Source organism: Xiphias gladius, chromosome 6, assembly GCF_016859285.1.
Source record: "Xiphias gladius isolate SHS-SW01 ecotype Sanya breed wild chromosome 6, ASM1685928v1, whole genome shotgun sequence".
NCBI classification, from domain to species: Eukaryota; Metazoa; Chordata; class Actinopteri; order Istiophoriformes; family Xiphiidae; genus Xiphias; species Xiphias gladius.
The window spans coordinates 15158873-15183364 of NC_053405.1; the positions used below are offsets into that span (position 1 = coordinate 15158873).

Consider the following 24492-nt stretch of genomic DNA (forward strand, 5'->3'; position numbering starts at 1 on the left):
TTTCCAAAAGAGGCCAATAAAGATCAAATGACATGAAATGTCTTGTGTTTCAACAATGTATATTGAATGTTTCAAGAGTAGAAGATAGTCTATATACATCATGATACATTCCTGTTGTAAGAATTTGTTTGATCTGTCAATATAAAGCCAAGATAAACACATTCATAAAAAATGGTGAATTTACATTCATATTGACACCAAAATTATTTACCTTCAGTATCTACTACACATTATGTAATTTGTGTTAAATTTTACAGCTTTTCTTCCTATTTAACTGAAACATCAAACATCACCTGCTAGTAACGCAACTGCAACATACACAAGAAAGCGATGTTGTTAATCAGCCACATTTCTATAATAAGCTACATAAACATAATTCATATTTTAACCAGTTTTCTTGTTGTATTCAGTGAAACAGCGGCATTAAATCTATATACTCTGCGACAGCTGACAAGTTTAACACGATAAGATAACTTGAAAGTGAGTGATATAAACACCAACTTATAGTTAACTTTAGCTGCAGCATCGGCCAATAAGCACGGCCAAGCAACATCTTTTGTTGCACATTTGTATCATTTGTATTGCCAAACAAATATTACCTTCAGACTAAGAAGCTGCTAGACATGAGATATGACTCCCAAAACTAAATTTGGAGTACCACATAAATAAATAAATACATGTATCACATACTATAACAATAAAACAGTGAGCTAATAAAAAAAACATTTCGAATACAAATTTTCTCTCGGTCACACAAAGCACAGAACACCAGCAGCGAACCACAACTCGTTTGGCTTCGATTGTTAATAGCTATTTAATCATTATACAATCTATCTTCAAGTTGTTTGCCGTTCACCATTCAGGTAAAGTTCTGAAATACCACACATAATCCATAATTTATAGACGTTAACATAAATCCTGATTCAGAAGATAAGAGCTTTAGGCTTGATATAGAGCTATTCTATTCCCCTGTGACTGTATGGCTGCTGTGGTCTTTACTGTTGTTTCAAGGTTTGTGCTGAACTGGAACGTTTCCATTACAGAAGATTTTTGATTCCTCAACGTGCTCAGTCTTCGTCTTTGGTTTGGTTGAGCTGGAAATCACATTTCACAGAGAGTCAGGGACAACATTTAACTGTATTTTTTTGACGGTACATTATGTAATGATTTTTAATGTTTCAGAAATCACTGCCCAAATAGAGACACTGTACCTGTTTTTTGGGATAAGGCAAAGTGTGCAACTCAGGTTGGATGTGGATGGTGACGTGAGTGGGACACATCTGTGTGTGGGGGAGGTTGTGTCAGATGGGCATTTGATGAGCTTTTCTGAGGCCGACGCTGCACTCACCTCTGTTTCAGCTGCCAAAATAATATGAAACTTTATTGATATCAGAAAAAGGCCACAGCTGGGAAAAAGAAACAGAAAGCCACAGTGCAACTCCTAAAACTGATTTAGATCTTCTTGCAAATATGACTGCAAATGTTTTGTCAATCAAAAAAAAAAGGTTCTGTTTTCTCAATCTGAACTGAAGTAATTTGAGCTCACTTCCTACAGTAAACAGAGATGACTGAAAACATGTTTACAAATAAAGCAGCAGTTTTAGACATCTGTATCTTGCATCACAGTCACAGTATAAACGGATTATGACAGGCTGGCACATTGTTAGTAGTAGTAACCTATTACCATCACTATAATTCAGTTTATTGACTACCGTTATTATTCAGTGATTTAACTTTTATACATTCAACTCAGTGAGTACACCTCAGTCAACCTGGCAATTTTAGTAGAGGATTTGAGAAGGACTAGACACTCACATATTAAAAAGGCACTTTTAGACTTTGACATCTGGGGTTTCTTTGAATCTGCAAATGGACTCAAGTTTAAAAACTGGTGTTTCAGCCACGTCCCACGATCCTCCTCAAAGGCCTTCCTCTGTAAGTTAAACCAGATACAAGTCATCGCAAAAGTAGTCAAAAAACATAAGATATAAATGAATCCTTTTAGCACACAGATATTTCACACCCAGTGCAGTATTTGCTCTATTCCCTGATTTTTTATTTCATACCAATTTTTGGAATGTATTTTTTTTATAAATCACCTCATGGCTCAGTCTTATGGCTGCTTCTGTGAAGTTCCTCCTCTCCCTCTCAAAGATCTTTCTCTGTTCCTCTAGGGTCTTCCACTCCTCTCTGAGGCGCTCTTTCTCCTGCAACATGTAGCAGTCACTCAGCAGGGATGCTGTCCCCTCATCACACGGAGAACTGAGCTGTTGCTACACCAAGAGAAAAAACACGTATGATTTGGTTTAGCCACAATTTATTTAGGGAGCCACTGTGTACAGTAATTAATAAAATGTCTTTCCACCAACAAACAAAATGGAGTTCAGTGTAGGTGCTCTAGTGCCCTAGACATCTTAGACCCTGTGTTTGGTAAATGTTTCATAACAGTTAACATCGATAATAATTAAAAGAACTCAACTTAGCAACAAAACCGAGTAAAAAAAGTACCCTTCAAACCTGTACAAAATTATTATGGCCCGTTTGTCTCAGCAATGTAAAACTGGCTTTTGCAGCTGGCAATTTGAACTTATGAAATTCAAAGATTTAAGTGTGAATTCAGTCTTACCTGCAACAGCTGCTGTTGTGTTTGAATATAGTCTTTGCACTGCTGGATCTCGAGCTTTAGTCTGTCCATCTCCTCCTCGTGAGTCTCTCGTGAAACAGCATCAGAGTTTTTACTTTCACCCATCTGTGCAAAAGATGCTGCACAAACAAAACAGAAAATCCAACTTTATAATTATGTTTACATCCATCTTTACATGTCGGTTTTAACAGGAAGTAAGGATTTAGTCTGGAACGTCACTGGAATATTGTTTTCTGTATTTTAGTTGTTTCCATAGAAACTTTGATTTTCACCTTGAGTTTTAACATAGAGTACTGACCAAATAACAGTTTCATCCAGCATATTACTCAGTCCAGTCACCAAACCAAAGGCTTCGGTATATCATGTAAGCATGCTTTGGTTGCTCTGACAGTTTCTCTTTGGTTGAACAAGATTCTTTGGTCTATGACTTTATTCTCTTTTGCCAGATGAATGCAAACCTGTTTTTTTTTTGGTTAGAGAGGAATTAGAGTGTTTTCTCCTATTCCCCTGAAATCCTTACATGACACAAAGTTCCTTCATTTATCAAGGTCAAACAGTGACACTGTGCAGTGTGAAGACTACCTTGGCTGTCCAGTCTTTCTACGTGGCTCTTGAGTCTTCTCCACTGGAGGCGAATACTATTGGTCAGCTTCTCCCGAGCATGAACACAATACAGCTCAACACTTTCTTTACCGGAATCAAACAAATCCTCTTCCTCCTCTGAGTCAGCCTGACAGGATAATGATAATATATTTCAATTGTTAACATATCTGCCAAACAAGCCTGCCAAACTAAATAACAGGCATGTGGATGATTATCAGCTGTAAAACAAATATTATGTATGTAATGTAAAACAATTTCAGCTGCGATCGTTGTGTCTGTTTGTTTTTCTATTTTTTTTAAATTGGTTTCTACCCAAATACTACTGCTAATACAAAGAGAAGAAAGGGGGAAAAAAATGTTTAATTACACCTGATAAAAAACGTTTTTTCTGTACAACCTAAACATGTCCATAGCACAGAGCACTGAAAAGTGGTCCAAAAAGTACAGAAAGCTGGTCAGATTCCTAGTGTTAATGTCATGCTAGTGGCTTATTCTTTGATCAGATCAGTTACTAATTTAAATCAAAATTATGACAATAGACAAAGTTCTTGTATGTTTGGTGTTACTTGATTAAAAAGCATTTCATATTTGAGAACTTGGCTTCTTTTGTTAAATAAAAAAGGGATATGAACAACAACCTCTTGAGGAGTTCCAAAAGTACGCTTTTAAAATTGTACTGTTTAAATCTTTGCACAGAAACTCAGGTATTGCCACTGTTATTAAAACACTTCAAATGATACCCCATAATACATGCAGTGTAATAGCGGTCTTCATATATTCAAATTGAAAAACTTATGGGCAATGAATTAAGAGCAGGGACTGGGAAGCAACAGTTTCACATCTCAAAAGTTAATGAACAATAAATGAATAAATAAATAAATGATAAAAATTTCTCAGGCTGAATAATTTTAAGAATGGGAAAAGAAAAAAAATTGTTGTCTGACCTGTATGCAACCATCTTCATGTTTGTCCCCTTTCAGAGTCAGTTTCCTTGAACTTAAAATGGACACCATTTCTTTTTTCATCTGCTGCAACACTTTCCTCAACTCCGCATTTTCCAGCACCAGCTCCTTCTGTCGGGTGTCGTAGTCACTCAGCAGAGTCTTATACATCTCCCCCTCATGCCTAAGGACAAGAAATACAGTTGTGTGTGTTTATTAAACAATTACATACTGACAAAGTAACATTTCTACAGAGAAAATACTTCAAGTTATAACCCACAATTAAGCACTGCCTGCTATGGTTGAAGTTCATGCTGCTAAATATAAATTTGTATAAAACTGACAAAGGAGCTAATGTGCAAGATGCTTGAGATTCAAAAGCAGGATGGCCAATTTTTAAGTACTTTTTCTGGTAATGTTATTTCTTTCCTGCATGTTTTTATTTACAAAATAAGTGTTTTGAAACAAAGTTCATAGAGCTATAATGACTAGACAAAAAAGCCATAAGAATGGAGCTTACTTTGCCTCTGTCTTTTCAGTTTTCCAAAGACTCCTCTTCCCATCAGCTCTTCCAATGTTGTTTAGTACATCAATGGCTGGAAGCCAGAATGACAAACACAGAAAATAAGAAATTGACAAGTCAGAAAGGGCCACTTTACATTTCAAAATGTAGAGAATAAGGCTGGAGAGATTTTACCTTGTTTTTTCTCCTTTTTGTCAACCAGAAGTTGATTCAGACGCTCTTTGAGTTTGTTAAATTCTCTTTCCTTCCTTTTCATCTCATGATTGTACTGACTGGCCCGACTTGCAATTATGTTCTGAAGTTTTTGCACCTGGCAAGAGGGAAATAAAACTGTTAATTGTTAATGTTTAAATTTCTGTTTCAATTGTCCTGCTTATACACAGAGAGATGACCTGTCTGTGAATTCACTCAACACTGTCTGAAGCAGTTTTACCAAAGAAAGTACCTCTTCTTTTTCATTTTTCAGGCAGTTCTGCAAACTTTTCACTTTCAGCTGTAGCTGCCGTTCTTTCTCAAGGAGTCCCGTGTTTTCTCTTTTGGAAAGTTCAAGCTGTTCCTATAATAACAAAGTAACATGCACACAGCGACCAACATACTGAAATGAACACTATCAAATACAACTTCATCACAAGAAAAAAAAAAAAAAAAGATGACTGATGAGAAGAAACAGAACTCTCAAAAGCTGATGTGCTTAGAGGTTATTTTAGCTTTTATTCATCCTTATCTACTGCAGGTTGTATTACTAAAGGCTTAATATGGATTTTTGTATTTAAATACAATATTAATTTCAGGGGATCACTGGGTATAAATGTTACTATACCTTTAGCCGGGTGCTGGTGAGCTGCAGGTAGTCCACATTGCTGCTTGACTTAAGCTGCTCCACTTCCATGTTTTCCAGGGTTTGGACCCCCCTGCGGTGCAGCTGAATCAGGTCATACATGCAATTTAGCACAGCCACAACATTTAGCTGTGGGATGCCGGCCGACTCCGTCCAAACTGGTGGGAGGCCAAGAGATGACACCTCCTGTAAAAGTGACAGTAAAGTAAAAAAAAAAAAAAGATATAGGGCAAAGGATATGTTGTTGTTACCGCTAGCTACCATTAATGTTTTGTCTGAAACATTTTGCATCAGTGCTGTCTGAGGGTAGATTTAATCTCTCCATTTCAGTACATACAGTATACATTCTATATACAAAAAAACGACAGAAAACAACCTTTTCTTCAAGTTTTTATATGGATCCTTTTGATGATATTTAGATTTTTTTAAACAGGATAAAGGGTCCCCAGCCAGAATCAAACCCAGGAGACTGTAGTCATATTGTACACATTTGAGTACACTAGGCATGAGCATTTACGAATCACTAACTGTACTAATATAACATCACAGACATGTGTAAGGTTACCAACCTGATTGATGTGTGACAGACATTCCTGCACATTGTGCTCTGTGCAGAAGGTACTGAGCATGTAGGAGTTTCTGTGCAGTGACAGCGATGACTGGCTAAACTGCCTCAAAGGGGATGCTCTACATTCAGCGGGGCTGCTGTGAATGTCCTTGACTTCAGGGGAAAAAAAAGTCTGTCAAATATATACAGTACATAGGCCTATGCTAATTTGTTAATGTTTTACAAGAAAAGGAAAACACTTCATATAAAATGTTCTAAAGTTACCCTTGGCACAAAAACTAAGAATAGCATTCATCTGTCATCTATGTAAGTTTACCTGTTCCTTACTCACAAGGCTTGATACGGATACAAAATTATACTGTAACCTGCCGACTATTGAGGGCAGAACACTGTAAAACACGGCAAACATATACCAAAAGTCATATAACAAAATTTGTAAAATGCTCCTCTTTCTCAGCATGTGGAAGTGCTGTATGTTTCTGCCATGTTTATAACTTTTAAGTTTAATCACAGGAAGTGACTGTTCAACATGTCTCATTCACGGTGTGTATGCAGTGGTGTTAAAAGATGTGAGAAAACTCACCCAGGGAGGACTCTGGCATTGTTGCAGTGCAGCCTTGAGGCTACGTGTCTGAATCGTCTGCTACATGTGCAGGATACACAGAGATCGCCACAAGATCCACCTACGCAGTCTGTTCCTGAAATAGAGGGTCAGATTAGCAGCGCCCATTCAACACAGCCTGGATTACAAGGCAATGGAAGTAAACATGAAGTGGTGAGGGGTGGAAACATGCAGCAATCTAAAGAACAGAGGGTGAGGACAACAGATCCGAGAGGGCTAATTCATTCATCTATCACAGTAAACGAACTAAGCAGTGAGCATGATGTTATTAGTCATTATTTCCATACCCTTATTAAAATGTGTGTTTATTTAGAGAGTCTTTTACAAAGTTTATTATTATTGTTATGTTGACGTTGTTGCTGGTGTTGTGGGTGTTACATTTCATTCATTCATCATTGTCCCTGCAGGCTGAGTATTTAACAGGTAATATGCTAGGACCAGGCCAGCATCTTATCCCAATGCTCTTATCATCAGCTGATCAGACTAATCCCAGACAGACAGTGTGGTGATTTGTCTGCAGGGCCACAGAGTTAGAAACACGGTGAAAAGCTTTTTCTTTATGTAGGAAAAGTGCCAATATCAACAAAGAGACATACTGCAGTGCATGGAGATATCATTTAAAACTTAAGCATAATTTACAACACTTCATCTCAGATCAGCAGCTATCAGAACATGAGCAGAAGCCGCATTTAAAAAAATGTTTTAATTTTTTTATGAAGATGATTTTGCAAACTGAATTTTTCATACATTTTAGTCATGAGAAAGCTGTGACTCATTAACTCAGGGGACCTACCTTTAGGTTTAAGCGATACTTAATCAGTCTGGGGAGACAGATGGCAAACCTACAACCAGAAAGCTTAACACGCCTGCACCCTGCTTAGACTGACTACTCAGCAACTGTTAACCTTTAACTCATTAATTACCATTCATTACAGAAGTAGTAGAAAATCTCCAATGTGAAATTTCAAAGTTAGTATCTGCAGAATGGATTTCTAGGTTTGTGGTCCCTCTTAGACGAGGTACTTGATGGGATCACAGGGGACAGCTTAGACTGAACTACATGTACTCAGTTTCCAGTTTGTCCGGTACACCTAGTTAAAACTATAATGCAGTCGAATACAACAGTCCTGCAAAGAATCCTACCTTTATAGATACCTATATAGATATAGAAGGGTTGGCCAAAATATTAGACATACCTGTCAGTATAACCCAATACACTTCAACAGCACCCCAGGCTACAGCCTCCAAAATGACGATAAAGGTAAAACCAACACCTCTCTAACACATTTTCAACAGAAACTTACTACAATAGATAAACATTGTTTTTATTACAGGAGTGCTGTATTAGAATGCATCCGTTTTGGCTAGGCGTTCCTGATACACAGGCAACTGAGTGTACATTTGTTTAAGGGCCTAAAAAAAAAATCCTTATTCAGTCAAATGTCACCGTTTCAGTCCTATTAATTCTAGGTTTACCCGGGTGCACTTAAAAATGGAATGTAACTTTATAGTGTAACTACTTAAAATTTAATCTCAATAACTCTTGTCATTGCTGGCACTGGCCAAAAAAAGGCTGTACAAACACTGGCATTTAGGTGTCAAGAGAGAATTGAATAACTTTACTTACTTTTAAGCCTTCTAAAGAGGAAACACAAAGCCAGCTGGTGTCACTTTATTTTAGCTTTATATGAACTGTACTGTACAGACTGGAACAAGTATGTTGTTGCTGCAGTCGGTAATAATGTGTAATATAAATATAGTCTGGCGTTAACCAGCTACTTCCAGGACGCCGTATAATTTGACTCAGGTCAAATTTAATTTGACTCAGGTCAAATTATACTCAGGTTTGACTCAGGTCAAATTATAGTTCATTAATAACGTTAAAGAATAAAAGAAGATTATGCAGTCAGTCTTAAACTAACGTTAGCCGCCGTTACCTCGAAACAATCTGACATTGAAGCAAAACGGCTGGCTAAACGAGTGGACTAGTTACAAAAGCAGACGTTTAAAATGTTTACTATACGGAGAAGTGGATAAGAAGATTTTCTGACTACTTACTTATACGCTGCAGTTTGTAATTTATTTCCAAACTGCTCTTTCCTTCACGACACAACGGCAGCTCCCGAAGCCATGTCTGTCCAAATGACACTACACACCAGTGCAAGCAAACCAAACAGCGAGCTAATTGGCCGAATCGTTGTCTAGCAACCAAACACGGCTCAATATAATTGGCTGTTTTCTGTTGGCAACTTTAAGGGTTTTTTATTTTTTTAAATCGTCGTTTTAATTATGCCGATGTTATTATTTAAACCCCTTTAATAAAGAATAACAATGTGAAAAGTAACGTAATTCTCAAAAAAAACAGTCTGGGAAGAAACCAGGTTTCACTGTATTTATTGTGCCATATTATATATGAATCAATCTGTGATTTGTAAAGCTGAAAGGAATATTGATTTGGGCTTCTAAACACTAAAGTGTGGAGGCTGAAGAGACACATGACCGAATTGAAATTGTGATGTGTGAAAAAAAAAAAAAGTTGCAGGATAGATAGTATCTGGAAGCTTTACAAATAGGAATCCAAAGCAGACATTTTAGAAACAAATTATTTTCAAAATTATTTTCATGTTCCTGGCAGAGGAGGCTGAATAATTTGAGATGATGATCACTGAAGTTGATATTTTTTTAAGTTCATGAGATAAAAAGTAACTTTGCATTAACATTTGTATTTAATTCTTTTCACTTCAAACATCAACAAAAATGTCCAGGGGTGCCCACATTTTTGCATACAACTGTATGTTCCGAAATACCAACCAAAGTCAGTTAAGTGTGTAAGTGAGCAAGACTTCCAAAATGTCACATAGTGACACAATTGAAGTGACAGTCACGCACCATAACTCTCTATTATTCTGCACTTGTGACCAGATACTTACGCCATAAGAATGAACAAAATTATAACTTTAAAGTAACTTTAATGCAATTTACATTATCACTGAATATAAGAACAATACAATAAAATAACTCATTGCACTGCACAGTAAGCAACACTTTGCAAAAAGAACAACGACTGTTCTTTCTTATTCTATAAAGGTAATGAGTAATTGTATCAAATCTACTCCGCCTGTAAAATTTTGAAAATTCAAAGCAAACTCGCAAGAAGCTTTAATGGAAGAGTTTGGTTCCAAATAACTTGTCCACCCATTTTTACGAAAATCAACCTTTCCAGAGCAGACAGAGGCACAGGTGGAACTAACAACAATAACAATGGCTCAGTTTTTTTAGATATCCAGGAAGCAACAGCAGTAACATTATCAGCCATTATATCAGTTTATAATTTACACCTGTGCTTTTCCTAGTACGACACATATTGTCAGATTCCAGTTCTTAGTCAAAATGTTTGAAAAGTAAGGAATCAGACTATAAAGGTCTGTAGAAGCTTCTTTGTAGAGAAGCTTGGTCTACAAGCTTCTCTGTAGACCAAAGATGGAGTTTATCTGAGTTCTCTGAAAAGTTTTATTTAGTTATTGTAAGAGAGAGTTGTCTTAATTTTCAGGCAGTGAACATCTCCTTTACTTTTAATTTATCAGAAAACAGAAAGGTGCCTCAGATTGCAACAATATAAGTAAAGTTATATTTTTGACAAAAACAACATTTCCTCCGCTCCGGCATGTTTTTCTGCATATTTTTTAGATTCTTCCCAACAAGTGCAAACAAATAAATAATACATGACCATGTCCTACACAATCATAATACAAAAAAAAAAAAATGGGTTTTTTTTTGTAGATATTGCCCATTTCTTCTTATTATCAGTGGGATTCTGCTTGTTATCGTTACCCCTGGTCATAGTAAAGGAACTATGATGATGAACAGCACAATTAAACACTTTACTAGTATCATCCGGTGAATTTACAGTGCAGTGTGACATCTAAATTCATGATCATTTTTCATCTCACCAAGCCTAATGAGTTTTCCTACAGTTATTTTCACATTTTAGGCCCTACCCAAATTTAGTCACTAACTGGTAATGGGACTCCTCTGGATTCAGATGATCTGAGCAGCGGGTCTGTGTGATCGTCTGTCTTTGCTTCAAGCCACCATGTTGTCATCTCCCCCTTGCCCTGTTGGGTCAAGAAAAATGAGAGCGAGAGTGAGTCATATTGCAAAGCATGTGTCCCTTTGAATTTTAAATAAAGCCATTAGGTTTGCTGGGGGGGGGGGCAGAGGGTAGCAGCTGAGGCCACCTCTTAGCAAGACATCACAAGTGTCAGAGCTGCAGCCCTGTCTCTTGGGACTGAGAGGCAAACCCCTCCCCCATAATCACCCTAGGCACCACCCAAAAAGAGGTCTTAGGTTACAAAGTGAATGGAAGCCCGTAGAAATGGATAGAACAATACTTCCCTGGACAACAGAGACCAAATACCAGACACACCCCGTCTATCTTCCCTAAGAGGAAAGTTTTTGGATTTCCTGTGATCTTTTCAAATCTCAGCCTCATAAATCCCTTGATTGTTCACCAATTTGTATCTGATTATCATTGCATATTTGTGGCTTTTAAAAAACAACAACAACTACCTCCACAACAACATATATCAAATATGGAAGAAAAAGCAATATGTACAACAAAGCTAAATGCCCTAATTTGGTTCAGCTCAAGAGACGTTCTGGGTGTATATTAGCTCTGTTCAGTGAGATTCGTTTTCCAACTCAGTAAAAGGTCCAGTCACTACAGCAACCCCCATGACCATGGCCAGGAATGTGCTGAGCATAACCCTCTGTGCAGTGTGTTGTATGGGGAGGTATGTTAAAGAACTGCTGCAGGAAGCTCAATGTACATTTCCTGTCCTGATGGTCTTGGGTATGTCACTCCAGTCATGGTAAATCCTCAATATTCTTTAACACAGGTCAGATACACTGAAGTATTTGATAATCCTACCTTCACATTAAGTGTTCCTCTGCAGGTCAGAAGATAACCGCTGAGTGTTTGAAGCAGGTCAGCTGTGGCACCGCTCACCTGGATCTTCAGAGCTAGTAGTAGGAAAAAAGTGTACCTGAAATTTGTGCAGCAGTTTTATGCTTTTTATTTGACTTTGGCACATCTTATGTACAGTGTACTTCATGTTTTCAATAACTGGATGACACAATGTGCTGAAGAGTCAATCAACAATACTACATATAAAACCAAATTGCTATGGTTGACCCATATGGTATAGAATTGATCTATCAAAATTAGTATGTGTTTTAAAGTGTAAAATAAAATACACAACATTCTATTTATCTATGTATCTTATATAATTTACAGTATACTTTCGATTTTGTGTCACATCATTATAGTCACTTTCATACACATTTCATACAGTACTTAAAATGTACAGCATGCTTTATAACTATAGTTTTGTAATGCATACCATAAGTATGTTATGGTATTTGAGTCATATACTATAATAAAATTAATGCTGGACTGAGATGCATATACAATACATAATACATACAAGAAAAAGGTGATATGAGATCTGCAAGGCATGCCTGTAATTATGTAAGTCAAACTGCACTTCCATATCGAGTATGTCATTTGCACATTTTACAACATATATGACTCTTATCATTTTTACAAGCCTGACTAAGGTTTAGGTGATGGGTAAGCACATTGTCCGTCCTCCATTCTTAAATATTTCCAAGAACCTGATATTTTTCTAAGATTCTGTTCCACCTTGAGACTTTAATTGGATCAGAGGCAGTGTATCTAAACCTTCTTTACCTTCACTAGTTGATTCCATCCGCGATGCTGTGTTGACAGTGTCACCAAAGAGGCAATAGCGTGGCATTTTGGTGCCAACCACACCGGCCACAACAGGTCCTGGCAGGATAAACAGCAGCAATTGTAAACAAAACTTTTGGTTGGTAATATATATAACATTGCCTAATCACAATGCCTGTGAGGTTATTCAAAGGGGGCGTACCCTAAAATTTAGAGTTACTTATGCATATATACCTACATGAAGCTGTCAATTCAATTATTGTGAAAGTGAACAACTTGCTAAGAAAAACCAGGGCCCAGAGAACTAAGACTGTAACATTGCAACGTTAAATGTGGAGCTGATCCTAACAGAATCAATCAGGGAGAAATAAAGAGGTATTAAGCATACAGGGGGGTTTTTTGGTGACAAAGGAACATTATCAAGGTTAGAAGAGACAGTATTATTAAAATAAAAAAAATAAAAAAACAGGCAACCCATGTGTCCTTAAAATTTGATCTGCATAGCAATTCAAAAGCCTCTGATGATGGTTCAAGTCTTCAAAAAAAAAATTTTTTCTAGCTACAGGCATGTTTTTCTAGCATGATACTGAATGTATTAGAATTGATTTTTGAGGACTTGATGTCAGGCAAACATTCCTCTGTTCCAAACAGGCCTTTTCTCACCTTATCTATCTTACAACGCACATATAACTGTTGTTGTCACACTGTAGAGATGCAGCAAGGTTGGATAGGTCAGGGCTGAGGAGACCATGAGCCATCCACTAATTTCGACTATTCTCTAGATTGAAATTCTAATTGCAGTTATAGATTAATTACAAATTATGCTGCATTTGTATTTAATTTAATTTAACATTTAGCGTCATATATATACATACAGGTTGTTTAAGGTGACTCTTTTATCATAACCTGCAACCTTTGAGCACTGTAAAACTGTCACTGTGACCTCCGAAGACCATGTTATCTTAACCTCCGGTAAAATAGTGCACTGCGTTTTGTCTTCTTGCTACTGCAAATAAGAAATTTCTGATAACTTATGTCCCAAATACAGTAAAAAAAACAGAAAAGGCTATGAGGAAGTGGTCATTGATTGGACTGCCTTCAACCTTCAGACTAAATGCGGGGGTTTTTTTTTGTTGTTTTTTTTGGGACTGAAGCAAGGTTCAGTTGAGACATGGTATACAGTACGTGTTCTGATAATCTGATAGACTGATGGTGGATATAATGAGATGGCCACAGTACCTGAGTGGATGCCGGCACGGATCTTTAGCTGTGTGTTGGGCTTGTGGGGGATCTTGAAATTGTGGCAGACACTGACCAGATCCAGGGCCATGCTGGCTATCTCTCCAGCATGATTGATGCCATTTTCTTCAGGGACCCCAGAGACCACCATATCTGGACGATCAGCCATTATTCCATGATAAGAGACAATACAGGAAGAGGGAGAGGTTCACTGATAATAAAACAGTAAAACACACATGCAGAATCTCTTGAGAGCAAAAATCAGTTATTATTGTTGCCATTCATTCATTCGTATGATTTTTTTTCTCTTTTTTTCTGTTTCACTTTTAGATCAAAATTGGTAATATTCCACCTTTGACTTTTCTTTCATGTCTGAATTCTTTCTCTGTTTTCGATTGTGATTTGAACTTGATCTAAACTTAATAGGATTTGTCACTTAAGGTTAATGGTTAATCATTTTTCAAATGTAATCTCAACATCCTTACTTACAGGCATCACCTATTGTCTCCACTTTGTAGACATCATAGTTATCAATAATGTCGTCGAAGGTGGTATAGAGCTGGTTGAGGAAGTCCACTACCTGGTGGGGAGTGCTGGCACCAGACAGTTGAGTAAAGCCAACAATATCGCTGTCACAAGAGAGTTTTACAGTGTTAGTCATCTCTAGTTTATCTACTTCTAAGTAACAAGAAACTAAATAGAGCATAATTAAACAATTAAACTAAGTAGAGAATCTCCGGCTACGCAAATGTCATTTTTGGAAAAATCAAACAGAACAGTTTGATGACCACAAACCTGAAGTAGACGGTGGCATTGGAGAAGCTCTGAGCCTCTGCTGTTCGACCTTGACGGAGGTCATCAGCCACCGGCTTTGGCAGCATACCTGCACACAGATTTCATGGCTTATAATATGACTGTGTACACATTCCTGGAAAATGTTCTGTCTCAGGAGCAATGGGTAGGAAAGGAAATGTAACTTACGCACCACTAGATGGAGGCAAGAGCAGCCGAGTCTGATTACTTTCATCAAGCCCCATTCTTTTAGTTTAACTACCTCTTACACTGGATTTAGTGGACAATAACAACTCTTTCTCACACAGCAGTAACCTTTCCTTGCAGGACTGTACTGAAGGCATATGTGCACTGTTTTTATAGTTGATCATTTATCACCCATGCAATATGAATTATAAACCCTCTCCTCTTTGTAACAGATACATCACTGTCACCTCTACAACTTCACCAAGACTAATCCGTAAAACTTGCATAACAGGATCAAAATCATTTGAGCCCAGCAACTCTTGCACATCACTCCTTACTGTTATTCTGACTTACTGTATAACAATCGATCCGTCTTCTGTTTCTCTTGAAGAAGGTCCTGCGTTCTCTCAGCAACTATGGCTTCCAGATGTTTGCTGTACTTCTCCATCTGCAGTTAAAGAAACTCTGTTTGTGTCTGACTCCAGATGGCTCAGAGGGCGCTTGAGAGTTTTTCCTCGCATTTGTTTTAGAAACACGACATGGGTGTACTCTGGAGATTTTTGTTATGTGTCGGATTGGTATTGATCCATATTTTCACATGATATTCCTTTTCTATTATGTTCATTTTTCTATTTTACAGTACATCAGTGGGTTCTTACCAGGTTCATCATCATGTCCACTGGGCTGACTTTGTGTGGGTTCATCTTGTCAAGCGTCTTCTTCACCTGCTCAAATGTGGGCCTCATGGTGACATTGTGAGACCAGCACTTCTTAATGAGCTGCTCAAGTTTTCCAGAAAAGACAGTACGGCATTATTGTTTAGAGTGTTTCGCAGTACAATGCTTTCTGACAAATATCTCCATGGTTTTTTTTTTGCAGTTTTTCAACAAAATAATATTCAAGCCTCTACAGCTGTATCACAAATCTTATATTTGCAAGTGACAGACCTCACAGTAGTCTCCTTGACTGGGACAGTCGGTATCTGCCTTCCCTGCTCTGAGTTCAGGCAGAGGGGGGCGCCACATGACATCCATCCTCACTCCCTCAGCCTGGTCCTGTTGGAGAGGACTGCCGGTTACAAAGCAAAGATCAAAAGCACGCCGAAGGTTGTAATCTACAGAGAAGGCTGTCACACTCACTGAAATGAGGTCAGAGCGAGTTGCAATCTCAACTAGAATCATGGAGTAGCTGAGGAGAGGAGGGAAAAGTAGAGAAGGGATATCACTATTCATATTTGTAAAGTTGCTTGTCTGTCCACCATATCTCTTTGTCTTTAATCCAAATGTATCAAATTTTCATGTGGTCCAAATATAACAAACTGAAATGAAGGGCTTTAACTATAAGTAATTGCTTATACAGCAGCACTCAAACACACCTGTAGACGTCTGCTGCTGGTGTCACATTGGAGCTGCTTCCCAGCAGGACCTCTGGAGCACAGTAAATACGGTTTACATCCCCACAGCTGAAGCCATTACTGATGGCTTCAAAGTCCTCCTTTCTGTAGGCTGTGAGCCCATAATCTGGAGCCAAACACAGGAAAATACAGAGTAGAGTGGACGCAGGGTGTTTTTTCACTTTGCCTCCATAATAACATTTGTGCTGGTGTAGGATGTGGCAGAGTCGTGCAATGACTCCTATAAAGAGGTGGGGGTTTTATCTGTGTATGTTGAGTGACTTATCACACTGACAAAAACACTTTAACGTGACTTGGCACAAAAATTCAAAAAACTTCTGTGCCTTTATACTGTAAACTCATGGTTTTTTTTTTGTTTGTTTGTTTTTTTTAAATACCTGAGATCTTGCACACCCAGCGGTCATCGATAACACAGTTTCTGGAGTGAAGTCTCCCATGAAACACCTTGTGCTGGTGGAGGTACGACATCCCGCGGGCAATGTCAGTGGCAAAGGACAGCCTGTATAGGGGCAGAGACTCTCTCATATCTTACTATATGTGTGTTCTGCAATTTTGTTTGCCATTAAAGGTAAAAGTCAGGGCATGTAGCAAATCCATACAGTATTTGCATATACACAGTGTATGTGCATGAATTAATAGAACCCTTGGGTTATGCCACATCCACAACACTACAGTAAAATCGTCTGTGTCTCATATATTGCATTGCATTATGGTCTATTGAGGCTCTTGTTGGAGAAGTGAGTGAGTCTGGATTTTCCTCTGTGTCACTGTTGAATTGTGGTGTAAAATACTGAGTCTGGAAAGGAGCTCTTCCTCATTGCCTATCTGAAGGACTGATACAAAAAACATTTCCTTTTGAATTTTCGTCAGCAAAATACATTTTACATTTTCGTTACGTTTTTTGTGGGAGTCAGGGGGGAAAAAAAACACAGCAAAGTCCCTCATCTACTCATTGGCAAACAGTGACTAATACATGTCTGTAGAAAAGGCCAAAGCGGGCGAATAATTCTAACACCACCATCAAAAGCAGGTCTTTAGCTGCCACTGCTACTACTTCTAATAAAGAATAAGATTGACAAGCATGAAAATACGGGCATATCAGCTAAATGGTCAACGTGTGAATAAATAAGGCTGTGTGTGAGGTTTTCTGACCTGAAGCCCCAGTTGATTGGGATGTCATCATTCAGCAGGACGTCAGACAGGCTTCCTTTGGGGCAGTGCTCCGTGATGATGCTCACGTAGGGCACCTCGATGGAACCACCAATGAACTTGCATAGGTTGGGGTGGTCCAGTTGCCTTCACATTAAGGAAAAATGACATGTATTGCCTTAAATTAAAACTGCAGGAATCTTTCTTTCATTTGGAATTGTTAAACATGACCTTGCCTCATTTCTCTTTTTCTCTTCTCTCTGTGAGGGAGTTTCCTCACCTGACTTCTTTCACCTCCTTCCTGATGGTTTTAGACAGGGTGAAATGCTTCTTCTGGATGTGTTTCACTGCTACCGTCCTCCCGTCACTGCAGGACAGTTACTGTGAGGTCATCAAGTCAAACTTATACAGATTATGAAAGGAACATTTCACTTAATTCATCATTGTTTACTTAATCTATCTTCTTTTATTTTGTTGTATAAATCATTTCGAAAGAGTGAAATTCTCCCGAGAAACAAGTATATTTAAATAAGGAAAAAAATCTTTACACTATTACAGCAGACCCAGGTTGTTAAAGAGTAAGGTAGAGTGTCTAAATGAAACAGTCAAAAAATAATAACCGTTTACTTGTGATAGTTGAATTGTAGCTGAATAGTTTCTGATGCACCAACATTAATATGAATAAAAGATAACATTTCGCACTATATGCCGTGCTGGATGAAGCCCTGCTTGAAGGAGGTGTTGACTCCAGTGCACAAAGTCACATCGGTAGTTCGACTGATGGTGGAGTTACTCTTGATGCGCTGCAGACTAGTGGTGCTGCCGATGCCCATCCAACACCCTCTACCTGCAGAGACCAGACAGTCGAGTGCTCATGTCAGGCACAGAGACAATTTACTGTTAATTCAAGAATAGCTTGGAGGATTTCTACCACTGAGATATAAAAATGCTTGTATACGAAGAAAAAAGGACTTTACTGGAGGATGTAGAAAGGGTAAATTAACTTGTGCTATCAGAAGTTATTCTTTAATTCACTCAACAAAATACCTTAAAGCCTGACCCACTCTTACTTTCTTTAAAAATTGAAAATGCAACTCACATTAAAGCACCAGATATAACAGAAAATAACAGATATACAGTACATACAGTATATCAGTAAATTTACTTTAAGATTTCTGGCCCAGCAGAGTGAAATTAAAGAGATCCGAGCACACCATAGCGTTGAAACAAAGTTAAACTCAAGAGCTTTTATTTAAGTTATTTTCTCTGTGTAAATACAGCTGTAAATAGTATCATTTAACAACTTCCGCCTGAGACATTTTACCAAATATTATGTTCTTGTAGTTGATGATCCAGCTTTCGTCCCAAAACATCTTCTGTTTCTGGTACTGAAGCCACTGCATGGAGGAAATTAAGATAAACATCAGCACATACAAAACATCACCTGTGTTTGTGTGTGTGTGTTTGTGAACGTGTGTTGCGCAGACTGACCACCATGGTTAGGATGAAGCCACTGCTGAAGAGGGCGACTGGAAGCCCAATAGCTACTTTGATAGTGATGGACATCGGGCAGATGCCGCAGTCGGCAGGACAGTTCAGACAGGTCTCCTCCAGCTCACAGACGTCGTCCCCACACACTTAAACAGTCACACATTTCACATTTCAGGTTTCCCTTCCAGTGCTTTCGGTCGTGGAGAAAGTACTGAAATTTACTTAAGCAAAAGTATCAATACCACAAGGTAAAAATAGAAGTCAAAGTCTTGCATTCAAAAATTCTACTTAAGTAAAAATACAAAAGTATCAAAATATGCTCAAAGTACCAAAAGTGAAAGTATTCATTATGCAGAATGGCTCATTTCAGAATAATAAATATTGGATTATATATTGATGCCTTAACATCACTGTAATGTCGCAGCTGGTAAAAGTTTGGGCTGATTTTAACTAGTTTATGTTCTGCTAGATAACTTTCCGCTTAGGGAGCAATAAAGTCTTAACTTATCTCACCCTATAATAATACATCATAATTTATATGATAAATATATTAGTAGTAATGTATTACTAATTGGAATCTGCAATTAACTTGTAACTAAGTCTATCAGATAAACCTGGTGCAGTAAGTAGTACAATAATACCTTCAAGTTGTACATTATTTCCTTCCAAAATGTGGTGGAGTATAAGTATAAGTTACATGAAATGGAAACACTCATGTAAAGTACAAGTGATTCAGAATTGTAATTAAGTACAGTACTTGAGTAAATGTACTTAGTTACTTTCTACCACTGACTGAATTAAACTGTAATCCGCACAGACGGCAAAAGTCGCTGAGGTTCATGAAGTTTCAAGGACAGTTACTGACACATTAAGAAAGATAGACTTTATTTGTATAAACGTATGTATATATCTTTCCTGCAGGCTGTAGTTTGTATTAGTTCTCTAGGTTTTCTACCAGTAAATTCAAAATTAAGTTTATTTTTGGCTCTCAGCCGATAGTGAAGCAGTTGTTTTGAAATGAGGACAATTTTAATGCCAAGTCAATCACAATTTCACGTTTTCCCCAATGTTTCTGTCCGTGTTCAGGAAGCAAACAAGACTCTGCTTTTAGTCTCTTTGCCTGGTTGATAAAACAATTTATATGCTGACCTTGGGCACTGACAACAAGCACTTTGGACTCCAACGCTGCATGCATCTGTCCTATTTTGATATGAGCAATGACCGAGGTGACTCCTACATGGATCAGCACCACCTAAATGAGAAAAACACCATGACAGAGGCTGAAATACAGTTGCACTGTGGACGAGTTTGGTTGAATATTAGTATAAGTCTCAGTTGACAACATCATTTACATTTTTTGTTCTGTTAGGAGATGACTAAATCCAAAAAAACTAATCAGTTACGGAAAATAAGCTGTGATCATATCTGAAAACAATATACAGCTACAAAATTTAACGCCAGACTTCCCTTCACTATACTGTGAATTACAAATGAATACAAACAATGAGAAAACAATCAGTGCTGCAGATTTATGTGTTAATATGTGAACTGTTTCTGTACAAGAGACTGTTCTGTCAGATTTTAATCAGACAGAACAACAAACTTGTATTATACAGGAATCCTTTTTTGTTTTTTTACTGAGTTTTAAATTTTGCAGTCATTTGCTAAGCAACAACCCAAAGTATGGCTTTCTTGTAATTTCCTACTAAAACACACATAATCACAACCTGCTGCCATGTTGTATCATGACTTAGCAGCATAACAGACTACAGGCTTCACAAAGGACGTTACACTTTGATCAAATCCATGTCTTTTATGTTTGCCTGGGGGCAAGATGAATCTCCCTCAGACAACTTAATGTTGAAGATAAACATCTGCCATTTGAAAGGCTCTTTTACCCAAAACGTGTTGGACCATACTGTCGGTAAAGTATTGTAGTTGGTGAATTGTTTGGTTAGTATAGGTTAGTAGAGGATATTTTTAGACATTTTTTAGACATTTGTATCTTTGTGTGTTTATACCAATACACAAAATGAAATATTTGCAGGTTCTGTAGGAAACAATACAAATGTTCTCCAAACCTCAACGCATATTGAAAATTTCTGGTTCCTTGGAAAGAGTTTCGTTTGGTTCGGCTCACCTTTGAAGACCAGTACTTCTGGGTCATCTTGCCTGCTTTGGATACAGTGTGAGTCACTATTTTACCGTCATCAGGAATCCACGGGCCACAGATTCCACCTTGTTTCTGTGAAGAGACCGAGCCACAGCTGGAGAAGTGCTATTCCTAAATGTTCTCTCTACACAGTAAGATATTAGTTTAGATTAACCCGCAGAGGGGATAAGAATCTGCTGGCCTAGAAAACACCACAGACTCACAACTAATAGGCAAGACCTGAAGGTCCCCAAAGATACTACATGTCTTAAACTCAACTTGGGGGAATGGAGTGCTGAAAGGCATAAAACGCCTATAATGATTTCCTTCGGCGTAATGGTGCAGCCATAAAAAAAAACATGGCGTCTTGTATATTGATATCACCTTCAAAGTACAAATCATATGGGCACAATGAAGAGTTGCTATAACCAGAGTACAGAGTATACAATATTAATAATGATATTGTTATACACTTTGAATTTTTTTTTTTATATGTTGCTTATGGAAGAAAATTATGAGGAAATTCATGGTACAAGAGTTTACCAGAATGTGAAATGATTGAAAAGTATTGAAAGCAATGAAAAGCATACAAAATTATTATCCTACATGATTGATAGCTATCAATATACTGTATTATGCAACTTAATGTGCTCCTCAGAAAAACACGTCCATTTAATATTACAGATAACACAACAGCTCTAGAGTGATCCCAAGCACGATTCCCATTTGCTCGCTTTCATGTGTTATTATATTAGGAGAAGACGGTGATGTCATTGTGCAGTGTGTTTGGTGAAATGAAGCCGGTGTTGTGCGACGCTCTGATGGGTACCAACCATGAGGCCCAGAGGACAGGAGTGGATGTTGGCGTGATACACGCAGCAGTTCATTTCATTGGCATTGTTCCAGTTTGCCGGGCACTCGTGTTCATGACAGAACCTCTTTGCCTCTGATGCGTCACTAGAAATTGAGATGGGTGAGTAGGCAAATAAACATTAACACAACACCGCACGGTGTTATTTACAATGGAAGCTCAAACAAAAACCAGATGATCAGCTTTTTTTTCTTAGAGCTTAACATGAAAATGAAAGCAGGTTTATTCTAAGTTAAACAAATAAGCATCTTAAGTTACAGAAATGCATTAGATTTCAACATGTATTTTTGTTATTATCCTCTCTTTCTGTAGTTGTAGCTAATTTACTTAGTAACTCATGTTACTTCAGATTATTTCCACACACAGGATTCCTACAGCAGTGTTCTGGAGGTGAATCATTATGCCCTTACACTATACTCTTCTGTGTGTGTGTGTGTGTGTGTGTGTGTGTGTGTGTGTGTGTGTGTGTGTGTGTGTGTGTGTGTGTGTGTGTCTGGATTACCATTTATTGTATTTCAGCAACTGTAAAATCATCATGAAGTGCTGTCTCTTAAACTGTTTTTTCACATGCACATGTGACTGCATCTGTGTGTTTCTATGTGTGTGTGTGTGTGTGTGTGTGTGTGTGTGTTTATACTGGTTATGGCAGACGTCTAGGATTCCAGGTGTCTCTGTAACACACTCACCTGAACTGGAAGATCTTGTTCCTGACTGCGTAGTCGTAGAAGGAATCTGAGGCTGTCACCGTGTATGAGACATTGAACTCCTCCCCATCGGTTACTTTCTCTGGGGGACGCTGAACCCAGGCCATCTCCAGACCTGTGAGCACACACATGCGTGTCACCTGAACACACCATTCAAACAGAACACATATGCATGCAACAAGAGATACTGTGTGCTGTATTTGCACATGTATTGTATGATTTCACAAGCAGCTATAATTTATGGAGCCCCACCTCCTAAAACAACGTAATTAATTCTGGACAATGTTGTCTCCTTCCTTTTCAGCTGGAGCAGGAAAACCATCTGATTTTACAGTAAACTGTCCCTCATCAATCTCTGAAAACAGAGATTAGCTGTTTCAACTGCAATGACACACTCACACGAAAACACACACAAACAGGCAAACAAATATACCTTAAAAAAAAAGACTTACCACCACAGCTAATCATGTTGTAATCATTTGGATTGTTGATCGGCCAACAGTCGTACTCCGTGTTGTCCAGATCATGCCAGGAATTTACTCCCTGCTGTCAAAAGAGGAACCTTTTTTTATGTAACAGTTTTTTTTTTCATGTGTGCACACACAAAAAAAAAACATGTAAGTAAGAATCACAATGTTATCTTTTATATCTTATTCAAGATATAAAAGAGATATAAGATATCTTATATCTTATTCAAGAAAAAAGCCAGATCACAAAATGTTTCATGGTCTAGGAGATATGCCCCACAAGAAAATGGCAAGTAACACAGCACTAGGCTGAAAAAACCACAAGCCCATGACCACATGCCTGAAGCAGCAAGTGTTTCTGACAAGACAACAAAAGCAAGGGGGGGTTCCTCAGCAATAAATGAAAATGTGACTTTTATAAACTCAATTTAAACAGTTGTTCACATTCTATTTTCTGTGTAATTAAGTCAGGTTTTGTATCACATCACAGTGCAGTGCATTAAAAACTTAAGTGCCTTAAGTATCTGTGGCTATTAGCCCACATTTCCTCCCTAAATCTAAAGCTGCTGTGGTGCTGGATTTGCGAGTAAATAATAAATTGAAAACTTACCAGCAGGAAATACAGGTAGAGGGATGCTGCTATGAGAAAAGCCATGAGGAGGTTCTGCTGTTGTGGCCAGACCTGCTCTAAACTGACTGACTGAGTGAATGACCAGATCTGTGTGTGTGTGTGTGTGTGTGTGTGTGTGTGCGCGTGCAGTCACCTCTTAACAAAGCTACAGTGCCCTTTCCCAAATGTGTGCTCCTAAAGGCCCCTCTCCCCTCTCCCTTGTCCCTAATTGTCCAATCAGCAGAAGAGGCTCTCCAATTTACAGTTTGATGGTGTCCTCGTTCACAAGGTGCTTCAGCTCACCTTCACTGTCCTACAAGTCAGAATCAGCCAGATGTCTCGGCTGCACCTGAACTGACCACCAGGACTCTGTTTGTACTCATGTGTAATCATGATCTGGTTCCAACTGTACTGTCTTAAATCATTGGTATTTACCTGGACAAACTAGACATCTAATTTGAACGATTAATCCTGGTAAACATGATTGTAGGTTCATCGATTTTAAATGCACCTCCCATTTTAGGCATTTAGAGTACGATGCATCATGAGTTTTAGCATCTTCCTCAAGGACTGTCAACAGAAAGTACAGCTGTTGAGCTTACAGGGGTCTGTCCAGTGACCTTTAGGTTGTGCATCTCTAAACATTTTTCAGTACTACTGACAATATAATAAGCCTTTATACAAATACTAAAACCTTAGTCTACATCTTTAGTACCTTGCTTTGATTTAGACGTAATATAGACGTGTTTTTCACAAAAGAAGCCAAATTTCTCAAATGTCATTTGACTTAATTAATTTTTTTCGGGAGACTTTCTGGAGACTCTTCCCTATGCTCTTGCTCAGCTGTGATGGAGGTAGCTCAGTTGTCGTGACTTGATCTAAGCATGGACCTGTGGTCACATGATAATATGTGGTCATATAGCCTT

The 24492-nt window shown here is 38.1% G+C and overlaps 2 protein-coding genes across 2 annotated transcripts; both read right to left on the bottom strand.

The window, feature by feature from the left end:
- Nucleotides 1-131: 131 nt before the first annotated feature.
- LOC120790869 (afadin- and alpha-actinin-binding protein-like) lies at nucleotides 132-8919 on the bottom strand. Its single transcript, XM_040128826.1, has 14 exons — nucleotides 8798-8919; nucleotides 6701-6815; nucleotides 6119-6270; nucleotides 5532-5735; nucleotides 5157-5267; nucleotides 4886-5021; nucleotides 4709-4784; nucleotides 4192-4372; nucleotides 3227-3374; nucleotides 2627-2763; nucleotides 2100-2273; nucleotides 1816-1933; nucleotides 1212-1359; nucleotides 132-1094 (listed from the first exon to the last, which is right to left on the bottom strand). Exons 2-14 carry the CDS (start codon nucleotides 6717-6719, stop codon nucleotides 1007-1009), a joined length of 1692 nt encoding a protein of 563 aa, XP_039984760.1. The 5' UTR covers nucleotides 6720-6815; nucleotides 8798-8919; the 3' UTR covers nucleotides 132-1006.
- Nucleotides 8920-10495: 1576 nt separating this feature from the next.
- Nucleotides 10496-23959, bottom strand: LOC120790737 (atrial natriuretic peptide receptor 2-like). Its single transcript, XM_040128559.1, has 23 exons — nucleotides 23870-23959; nucleotides 22942-23032; nucleotides 22472-22604; nucleotides 21748-21871; nucleotides 20903-21007; nucleotides 19912-20014; nucleotides 18763-18908; nucleotides 18596-18668; nucleotides 17974-18118; nucleotides 17552-17638; nucleotides 17275-17418; nucleotides 16500-16621; nucleotides 16084-16228; nucleotides 15848-15896; nucleotides 15656-15763; nucleotides 15368-15487; nucleotides 15063-15156; nucleotides 14526-14613; nucleotides 14220-14359; nucleotides 13731-13883; nucleotides 12492-12590; nucleotides 11670-11761; nucleotides 10496-10854 (listed from the first exon to the last, which is right to left on the bottom strand). The coding sequence occupies exons 1-23, from the start codon at nucleotides 23957-23959 to the stop codon at nucleotides 10744-10746; spliced, it is 2562 nt and encodes an 853-aa protein (XP_039984493.1). The 3' UTR covers nucleotides 10496-10743.
- Between the last annotated feature and the right edge of the window lie 533 nt (nucleotides 23960-24492).